Source organism: Danio rerio, chromosome 22 (genome assembly GCF_052040795.2).
Source record: "Danio rerio strain M-AB ecotype USA chromosome 22, GRCz13ab, whole genome shotgun sequence".
Classification (NCBI taxonomy): Eukaryota; Metazoa; Chordata; class Actinopteri; order Cypriniformes; family Danionidae; genus Danio; species Danio rerio.
In genome coordinates, this window is record NC_141042.1 from 10,559,921 (window position 1) to 10,571,331 (window position 11,411).

General features: G+C 37.4%; 1 protein-coding gene across 2 annotated transcripts; it reads right to left on the minus strand.

Moving 5' to 3' along the window:
* Positions 1-1,791: 1,791 nt before the first annotated feature.
* LOC147838442 (uncharacterized) lies at positions 1,792-11,411 on the minus strand. Of its 2 annotated transcripts, none has more exons than XM_087303970.1 (4): positions 11,298-11,411; positions 9,241-9,372; positions 5,081-6,206; positions 1,792-3,251 (listed from the first exon to the last, which is right to left on the minus strand). In XM_087303970.1, exons 2-4 carry the CDS (start codon positions 9,293-9,295, stop codon positions 3,107-3,109), a joined length of 1,326 nt encoding a protein of 441 aa, XP_087160096.1. In that variant the 5' UTR covers positions 9,296-9,372; positions 11,298-11,411; the 3' UTR covers positions 1,792-3,106. The 2 variants fall into 2 exon arrangements, with proteins under 2 accessions (XP_087160096.1, XP_087160095.1); XM_087303969.1 differs by having other exon boundaries at positions 9,241-9,394.

The following is an 11,411-nucleotide window of genomic DNA, read 5'->3' on the forward strand; positions in this document are numbered from 1 at the left end:
GATTGTGTCTGCCTCTTATTGACGGTAAAGTCAAGATGGAGATGACTGACTGGATCAACACTTGTCTGCATGTAGGTTTAAAGGTGTATCGAAATGAGAAATCCAATCTGCCTTGATTTTTGACATACATTGTTAACTGTTGGAAACTTTGTGGTTGATACTTAAAATAGCCAGTGTTTTGCAGCAATTAGTGAAGTTTATTCATAAACTATTTTCGAGAGGATCACGTGCTTATGATTTATCACGGCCGGTCTCGCATTTGCTAATCACTAACTTCCAATCTTATGAGCCCTAAGCTACTATAAATAGCCACAGTTTTCAGTTCACTTTATCTACGTTAGGAAGAAACCCCCTCCTCCCCTATTCTCCTCCTCCTTTACCTCTGATTGTGCGGCTAGGCGGTCCAGTGGTTAGCACTGTGAGCCCCACAGCAAGAACACTGCCAGCCCTGGTTCCACAGGACCGGTGGGTGTTTCTGTGAGGAGTTTGTATGTTCTCCCCGTGTCCGCGTGGGTTTTCCCCGGGTTCTCCGGTTTCCTCCCACCATCCAAAGACATTAAACATACATAACAATCAAGCTTTTGTTTAACCCCTTGTGTTCCCTTAGCTACCGCAACAGGGGAGTTCTGAGATCCACCGAGCTCAGGCTCCCCTCTCGCTCTGCCAACGGGAGGAAGCCCGGGCTCGAGGAGCCCTTGAGCTCGGGGCTCTCTCCCGGGACAGCCAGCCAAACAAGCTTTTATAAATCATCAGCTAAGTGTGAACTCTTGAAACAGTATTTACTGCATTTGTATGAAATTGAGTGCAAAGGATAAACTACAATAAATTACTAATTAAAGATACAAAATCTTTCACTGGGGCAGTACCTTTTCAAAAGGAATATTTTGTTCTTAACAGGTCCTTAAAGGTACATATTATTCCTAAAAAGCACAAATGTGTACCTCACAGTACTTAAAGGTTCAAAAGGACCCTAAAGGTTCTACATGTATGGTACAAAAGTGTACCTTTTGAAAAGGTACCGTCCCAGTGACAGATTTTGTACCTTTATGTACCCACACCCTCAGAAATAAAGGTACGAGCTGTCACTTGGGTGGTACCTTTTCAAAAGGAACACATTTGTAAAGGGACCATATTGGTACCTCAAAAGTATATATTAGTACCTACAAATTTTGCTCTTTTGTACTTTTTGAAGTACTAATATGTACCCTTGAGGTATTGATATGGACCTTTAAAGTACAAATTTGTACCCTTTGAAAAGGTACCACCACAAAGACAGCTCGTGTACCTTTATTTGTGAAAGTGCATTATGGCAAGTAACTCTGACTATAAGTATAAAATTACTGTTCATCAATTACCGTCCTGATCTACCCTGATGCTTCATCATACTATTTATAGATAAATGTATTTATCTTAAACCAGAAAAGAATTACTTAGGCAGTAACACACAAATACCCATGCTGCTTGTCTTATTCTAAACACAAAGTTGTTGCCCCTTTAAGGAAGCCATGTGTTTGATTTGTTTACTTCTGTGAGCTCCATTCTCTGTCTATCAGTTCAGATGCAGAGTCTGATATGGTTTAAGCCTTAAACAAGAATCTACAATGAGTAAGTAAAATGTGTTTAAATATTTTAAGGGTTTCTACAGTAAGTCTGTGTACTCAGTAAGTAATTGTTATCTTGAAATTTTTACTTAAGAGCTACATTATTAGCTATAGTTAGCAACTCCTCATAACCCCTTACAGTTTTACATGTTATATTCATTTAAGTGTATTTATTAATTGGACAAGAACATGAAAATACTATTATTTTTTATTATATATAAAAAAATACATTAAATAGAAATGCTAAACCAAAACAACAGGAATTTATCATTTAAATTCACAAACATTAAAGAAGCCACAGGGTCAGAGGCAAATTCTGTTATTATAAATTAATGAAAAAACAATGTCAACCTATAAACTTGGCAATGCATTAACTTAAAACATATAACTTAAAAAATTAAGGTAACACTTTACAATGCGGTTGTACTAGTTAATGTTAGTTTACTACTAATATAAGTTATTTACTTACATGAATAAACAATGAACGATAGACTTATTACCATGTTTATTAATATTTGTTAACATTAGTTAATGGGAATAAAGTTAGTTCATGTTAACTTAAAGTGCATTAAATAATGTTAAGCGGGAATTTAGATTTTAATAATATATTAGTAAATACTTTAACTAACATTTGCTAATGCAACCTTATTGTTAAGTGTGACCAAAATATAATTATACTTTGGCATATTAATAAAATGAAACTTAAATCTCTATTCTTTTAAATGGGAAAAAAATCAATCAAGCCAAACAAACAAATAAATACACTGCACTAACAGAGTTTTTTTTACAAAAAATAACATGGCTCATGGACATGTTACATAGAAACTTGACATAAAACATTTAGAACAAAGATATGAATTGTAATTAAGTATTAAGTAATGTGAAACATTTAAGAGATGCTTAAGTGCAAACTGCAAACATAATATGGTTGACAGATGAGCCTTCAAAAGAAGCAGTGAATAAAAAATCAGTTCAGTCATAAGTTCCCAAACTAAATAAATAACATTGTTTTTACAATATATAAAAATTCATGTGAAAATGTAAAGCAGAAAAATAAATTACACAAATATTACATAGATGATTTCAATATCAAGCTGCATGGCACTAAAACAGCTTTTGAAAGCATTCATGTTTTACTTTCACTTTCGTTTTCATATTCACACATTCAAATTTTACAAGACGAGAGACTAATATTAGACTAATTTAAACTTTTTTGAGTCACACCTTTCAAAATGATCTCAAACTATTGATTGAGCTAACATTTTTTAATGCATGTTAACTTTCAGTAACTGAAGTATTATCAAATTTTTCTCTGTGCAAATAACCAACAAAATTTTGCCAACTTGACAAATTAACAGACCAAATAAGGATGTAAGAATGAAAATTTGACAATGAAAATGTATATAATCATTATACAATACTGAAATATTGGACTAGAGTGGTTTAACAATAAACTAGCAAAGCTAATAGTTACATTATGCTAATTTTTATATTTAGGAGACGCTTTAATCTAAAACAACTTGTATTGCATTGAAGGCACACATTTTCTCAGTTGCTGAGTTGCTTTCCACTGGGATCATACCATCAACCTCGGCATTGCTAGCACCATGCTCTACTATTTGAGCTACAGGAAACTTGGACCCCATCAAACTGCACAGAAAACACACAATCAAAAATGAAAGTCAATAACAACAAGAGTGACATGTTTAATCAATTAATAGATGAATTAATCAATTAATAAATTTTTTTCTTAGTAGGTGGTGACTGATGTACATGCAAAAGACACAGCAGCATATCTATACTGCCCTACAAAAGCAAAGTGCATTATCTACACAGCGCTGAAACTGAACTAAATACCTTAAAAATTTTACACCAGCTTGGTTTTTTTTAGTGACCACAATTTTAAAATCTTTGTTTCTCTGAAATGAGACAAAATTGAAGCAGGAGACTTCACCACAAGACAGAACAGAAGTCACAAAGCCTAGTTGAAACTCATTTTTGACAAAAAAAAACTGCATTTTGCCTTTGAAGGGCGGTATAAAGATAAAGTCTGACAACAAAGGCTCATTATTGATGCGTACTCCTGTATACATTTCTGGACAGCGCAAAATACATCCCAGGAGCATTTTTTGTAGGTTTTGTTTTCACAAATCCACCAGAGGACACTGTGTATGCTTTTCCATCTCAGATCTCCATTCACGCCTGCTGTTCAAACGTTAATACATTAGAGGTCACTGTCGACTGACTGACCGACCAACTAACCGATACCCTCACCTACCCCCTTCCTTAAACACAACCGATAGTGTTTCCAAAAGCACAGATTGACCTGCCCACCACCTTTCCTCAACCCAACCGACAGTTTTCAAAAGCAATCCAGAAAATAAAAAAAACCCTCACAGCCACCTGATTTTTTATCAAGCTTGCATTTCTTACCACAATCTCACTCTGTTATTTACTTGTTTAATTTTTTTTGGAGGCCATTTTGGTACAGTGAACTCATTGTCATGTTCAAGAAACCAATCTGAGATGATTCACGCTCTGTGACAGGGTGGGTTATCCTGCTGAAAAGTAGCCATCAGAAGATGGGTACACTGTAAACCCCTCTGTTGTCATTACTAAAGATAATAAGTTATTATGACTTGACACTAGTTAAAATACCAAGTTTTGACATCAAAACCGTAACGGTTGTGTTTAACTTACTCATTAGGCAGCAAAAAAACTTCTAATTGATATTTTAATTAATATTACCTTTAAATGATTCACCATGTCTCTGTTTAAAATGATTTGTTGCACTTGAAATTCTGTCTTGACAACTGTGCTGATTGGTCGATGTTATATGACACAAGGGGGTAATTTTGCTTGTGATGTTGTTCTCACATAAATCCACCTGAGGCCGCTGTCGACTGACTGAACAACTGACTGACAGACTGACCGACCGATATCCTCACCCACCCCCTTCCTTAAACCCAACCGATAGTGTTTTCAAAAATACTGACTGACCTGCCCATCGCCTTCCCTTAACCCAACCGACAGTATTCAAAAGCAATCAAAAAAAAAAGCCCTCACAGCCGCCTGATTTTTACCACGTTTTCAGATCTTACCACATTCTCACCCTGTTATTTACTTAATTTTTTTGGCAGTTATTTTTCTTTTACCTGCTTTCTGGAACTGCTTTCCACCAGACTCAAACCCCATCATCGCGGTCAACTCCTCACTGCATCTCAAGTCTGCCGACGTACACGGCGAGCAATTGTACAAACAGGTAACAGTGGAAAAGCCGTTCATATGAAGCTAAGCCGTCAGCTGGTAGCATGCAAAAAAAACAAGCCGTCGGCGCAGTCATACTGCAGCATAGCGTTTGTTATAAATATGAAATGCTGCCAGTAGCTCTGACTACACAATTCACGCTCTACAGAAATGTATACGGGGGTACGTTTTCACAATAGGCCTGTGTTGAAATATAAACATAAACTACTTACTGTGATTTCAAGCAAGCATTTCTCGTATGACCGAGTAGAGAAGATAACTGCGTGAACCTCTTCCCACAAGAATCACAGCGATATCGCTTTTCTCCGGTGTGGATCCTCTCATGTATTTTCAGATATTCAGGCCGTTTAAAGGTCTTGTCACAGTGTGAACACTTATAAGGTTTTTCTCCGGTATGAGCGCTCTGGTGTACTCTAAGCTCATAATCTGTAAAGAAAGTCTTCCCACACTCAGTGCACATATGATCCTTCACACCGCTGTGTCTTTTCTGGTGCATTTTTAAATTGCCCATCTGTCTAAAACCCTTTGCGCAAAAGGAACAAATGTAAGGCTTCTCCTGTGTGTGAACTCTCAGGTGATCCTTCAAGGCATCGGCTCTAAAGAATTTCTTACTGCACTGGTCACAGTTAAACAGTCTTTCTCTTGAATGAGTACGCAGATGCTCTTTTAAAACGCATGACTTTAGAAAACTCTTCCCACATTGATCACAAGTGTGCAGATTTTCTCCGGTGTGGATTTTTACGTGATCGGTAAGGTTCTGTCTCCGTGTGAAACTCTTCCCGCATTGCTCGCATGAATGCGGCTTCTCTCCGGTGTGGATTTTCATGTGTGCATTAAGGGCTCCCTTTTGTGTGAAACTCCTCCCGCACTGAGCACACTTGTGCGGCCTCTCTCCAGTGTGGATTTTAATGTGATCGTTGAATATCTGCTTTTGTTTGAATCTCTTCCCGCATTGATTACATGCATACGGCTTCTCTCCTGTGTGTATTTTCATGTGCGCGTTAAGATTTCCTTTGTGCGCAAAACTCTTCCCGCACTGATCACACATGTAAGGCCTCTCTCCAGTGTGCCTTTTCATGTGCTCCTTAAGGTTGCCTTTGTTTGAGAAAATCTTCTCGCACAGATCACATGCATACGGCTTCACCTCATTATGAAACTGTATGTGAAGATTAAGACTTTGTTCGCATGAGAAACTCCTTCCACACTGAGGGCAAATGTAACATATTGTCTCTCCACTTGGCCATGAGGCACTCGTGAGTGTTTCTTCGATGTTGACGTCATGATGTTTCTTCGCCAATTCAATCAGTCCTTCAATCTTCTTGTTCTCTTCGATCAGGTCTAAAATAAAAGTGAAAGTATGATTTCAATTCTTTAATCGGTACTCATTGAAATGCTTGTTTGATTAACTCTGGAGTGTTACTAGGGGTTATTACATGACACTTTATTAGGTACACTTTATTAGTGCTAGATTGGGCCCCATTTTACCTTCAGAACTGCCTTAATCCTTCGTGGCATAGATTTAGCAAGGTACAGGAAATATTCAATCAGAGATTTTGGTCCTTATTGACATGATAGCATCACGCAAGTGCTGCAAATTTGTGCGCTGCACATCCATGATGCCAATCTCCCATTCCACAACATCCCAAAGGTGCTCTATTGGATTGAGAACTGAGGTCTGTGGAAGCTATTTGAGTACAGTGAAATCATTGTCATGTTCAAGCAACCAGTGTAAGATGATTCGCAAATGTGTCATGGTGCGTTATTCTGTTAGAAGTAGCCATCAGAACATCGATACACTGTAAACCCCAACAATATTTAAAACACCAAGTTTTGGCATCAAAACTTAAACAGTTGTGTTTAACTTACTCGTTAGACAGCAAAAAAATGCAATTAATATTCTTAGTTCTCTGAACTTAACATTTTAATTTCTTTAAGTGATTCACCATGTCTGTTTAAAATGATTGATTGTACTTGACAATGGCGCTGATTGGTTAATGTTATATGACACAAGGTGGTCATTTTGCTTGTGATGCTGAATTTTGCTGAAATGCAGCGTGACAGAGGCACTACCTGAACCCATCTGGCGAAAGAGAAAAGTTACATGCAGGGGCGACATGGTGGCGCAGTTGGTAGCGATGTCGCCTCATATCAAGAGGGTTGCTGATCGGAGTACCGACTGGGTCAGTTGGCATTTCTGTGTGGAGTTTGCATGATCTCCCTGTGTTGGCATGGGTTTCCTTTGGGTGCTTTCCCTCATAAGTCCAAAGACGTGTTATAGGTGCTTAATTGTATGTGTGTAAGTTCTCGTGTTCTAGGTTGGGGGTTGAGCGGGTGGGCTAACAACCCACCTTGTTAAAATTAGATGTTAAGAAACAGCAGCATGATGCAGCTAAATATCTTTGATATAAACGTCCCTCGGAGAAAGTAAGTAAAGAATATAAAAGCTGACAAATTTTTAAGTTTAGTCTATTAGCCATTTTAGGTTATCTGTAATCAAACAATAAGGTTAATTCAATAAAAAGACCACATTTGGTCAACTCAATTAATCAAGTTGTTGATTTCCCGTTACTCAAACAAACTGAGGGAATCACTTTACTCAAATCATTTGAGTAGTCTCAAATTACTAGGGTTTACAGTGTACATTGTTCATAAAGGGATGGACATGATCAGCAACAATACTCAGGCAGGCTGTGGCGTTGACACGATGCTCAATTGGTACTAATGGGCCTAAAGTGTGCCAGGAAAATAGCCCCCCAGCCATTACACCACCACCACCAGCCTGAACCATTGATGAAAGGCAGGATGGATCCATGCTTTTATGTTGTTAATGGAGCAGAAATGGAGAGTCATCAGACCAGGCAATGTTTTTCCAATCTGCTATTGTCTAATTTTGGTGAGCCTGTGCGAATTGTAGCCTCAGTTTCCTCTTCTTAGCTGACAGGAGTGGCAGCCGGTGTTAGATATCTATAATTACATTGAAATCAGTGCCAATGAAGAATATATGGTTCTTTCCTTAATAAAGTGTAAATTACAGAAATGTGCAAAAACATGTAAAAATGTATCTTAATAAAGCAAAAGAAATTAATTACTTTGATAGATTAATTTGAATTAGGCACAGCAGTCATCCAATGATGCACATTTTTAATTAGAAGATTACAAAAATTACAAAAACATTACAAATATTGCATGTTTTAGTGATGAAAACTGTATCATTCAAGAGTTCACACTTAGCTGATGATTTACAAAGCTTATTTGGCATGCTGTCCCGGGAGAGAGCCCCGAGCTCAAGGGCTCCTCGAGCCCGGGGCTTCCTCCCGTTGGCAGAGCAAGAAGGGCGCCCGAGCTCGGTGGATCTCAGAACTTCCCTGCCGCTGTAGCTAATGGAACGTAAGGAATTAGACAAGCTTGATTGTTAAGTATGTTGAATGTCTTTGGATGGTGGGAGGAAACCGGAGAACCCGGGGAAAACCCACGCGGACACGGGAAGGACATACAAACTCCCCACAGAAACACTTACCGGTCCTATAGAACTAGGACCGGCAGTATTCTTGCTGTGTGGTTCACAGTGCTAACCACTGGACCGCCGTGCCGCCCAATCGCAGGTAAAGGAGGAGAATAGGGGAGGAGATAAAGATAAAGTGAACTGAAAACTGAGGCTATTTATGGTGCCTCAGGGCTCATATGATTGGAAGATTAGTGATTAGCAAATACGAGACTGGACGTGATAAATCATAAGCACGTGATCCTCTCGAAATTAGTTTATGAATAAACTTCACTTGTTTACTTCAGTCAGGTATGTGAGCTATTTAAAATTTGTGTAATATGTACCAAATATCATTAACCAGATTTGATTAAATGTAAAGTAAAATAGCTCAGATGGTTTTTAATCTGACCAACCATTATTTTAAGCAATTATCTGACCTTCATCAGCCCCCAATTTCCAACCATTTCAAGGAGTTATGTGTAACAAAGTTATCTGTATATTATTTGCTTTGAAGCTGTGGCACAGAAGATTTTTTAGTTAAAATTAACAACATTTAAGTTAATTTAATTAATTTAATTAATTCAGACCATGTACATTACAAAACAATGTTTAAAAATGTAAGCATTAATGATTTGTAATTTGTGATTTAAAATGTTTGTAAATGTGACTTTTAGTAATTTTTATTTGGACTTATCTGTGGGTAATGCTTACTTTAAACCACATATAATATTGATGAAGGAATATTTATAGTAATATAAAAGCAGGGTTTAGTCTAGATTCTAATTAAACAATAGGCAATTGTGTATCTAAACTTTTCATAATTTGGACATTCAAATAAAGTCATGTTAAATTCTTAACTTTACACAATAATGCAGAATAAACACCAACCTATTCGTTCTTCAACATCTTCTTGTTTTATTCCGGAAGTTTCAGGATCATTCATATTCTCTGTGTTCTTTCATCAACTCTTGTCTTCTTCAGATGAAAATATCCAAGTGGAAGGAGCTTCATTGAAGGGAGCTGATGTGTGGAAGGAGCAGATCTAGCAAAATCAAAATAAATCCGTTCTCAAAAGGATGCTTCCAATAACTCACACACTTTAAGTATAGTTGAAGTCAGAATTATTAGCACCTCTGAATTATTAGCCCCCTGTTTATTTTTTTCCCCAGTTTCTGTTAAACGGAGCGAAGATTATTTTTTTAACACATTTCTAAACATAATAGTTTTTATAACTCATCTCTAATAACTGATTTATTTTATCTTTGCCATGATGACAGTAAATAATATTTGACTATATATTTTTTAAGACATTTCTATACAGCTTAAAGTTACATTTAAAGGTTTAACTAGGTTAAAAAGGTTAACTAGGCAGGTATGGGTAATTAGGCAAGGTATTGTATAACGATGGTTTGTTCTGTAGACCAGTGATAAAATATATATAGCTTACATGGGCTAATAATTTTGACCTTAAAATGGTTTTTAAAAAATTAAAAACTGCTTTAATTCTAGCCAAAATAAAACAAATAAGAGTTTCTCAAAAAGAAACATTATCAGACATACTGTGAAAATTTCTGTGCATTTGAGAAATATTTTAAAACAAAAAAAAATAATCAAAGGGGGGCCTAATAATACTAACTTGAAGTGTTTCTAACCATCACAATCTAAAGTAATGACTTTTTTATAGCACTCTATTCATTCATTCATTCATTTTCTTGTCAGCTTAGTCCCTTTATTAATCCGGGGTCACCAAAGCGTAATGAACCGCCAACTTATCCAGCAAGTTTTACGCAAAGCAAGTACGCAGCGGATGCCCTTCCGGCCGCAACCCATCTCTGGGAAATATCCACACACACATTCACACACACTCATACTCATACACTACGGACAATTTAGCCTACCCAATTCACCTGTGGGGAAAACCGGAGCACCCAAAGAAAACCCACACAAATGCAGGGAGAACATGCAAACTCCACACAGAAACGCCAACTGAGCCGAGGCTCGAACCAGCAACCCAGCGACCTTCTTGCTGTGAGGCGACAGCACTACCTACTGCGCCACTGCCTCGCCCTATAGCACTTTAGTTTAGCCTTATTACTTGACTAATAATAATATTAATAACCTGTCAAATATTGCCTGTTTATTGGTAAGTTTGATCTTATTCTTCATTCCCAATATCCAAACACAACAATTATCAATAAGCAGCAAATTAATAGTTCATTAAGCCAAAATTCTTAGTTGATGGTTTGTAAATAGCAAAATGGATAAACTTATTTAAAATGTAGCGTGAGTCTTTTTAGATTAGTTACTTCAACCAAATCCTAGGAATTACTCACATTCCTTTCAAAGTCAGACATGCTTTATAGCAGCTGGTAACTGAAATCTGAGTTATTATGAAGATGTTTTAATAGATGAATGACTACCTCACAGCATGCAGCATCTACTATAGTTATGTATTTATAACTATAAATTATAGACAATCCTAAAACGTGAATTTGTTGCAGTTGTATGGGCAGGATCTGCTATTGTTTTACACGACAAAGCAATATTTACTAATGTTTCTAATGTCAAACGTCTTTCATCGACATACTCAAATACATATATATCCTTGTGGTGGATTTAAAAGGTCGCGCAAATTCACCTCTGATTAATACCCCTCCAAGACCGTATTTTGACTTTTGCTGACGTGACATTCGCCAACAATAGCATTCGTGCTCGCGAACACAAAAACAAAGACAGTCGCTCGAGGTCTTGATGAATTCACGTTTCTGTCACATCGTTGCCTGCTAGGCTAACATTATGTTTGAGTCAGCAGACGGCAGAAAAGACACACAAATAGCAGCATTAGTCGGTAGCAGATGAAAACAATGCAGAAATAACGCTTTATCAAACCGTGTTTTGTAATTGTGTGACGTTTAATACAGGAAGCGTCGTGAACCGCTGCTTACCCGCACTCCGGTTAGACTAACCGAGGATTCTTCTTTATCCACCCCGCCCAACGAGCCCTCTCTTCGGCCAGCGCTGCGTGTCCAGCTCGCCTGGATTCTGCTCTTGACTCCCCC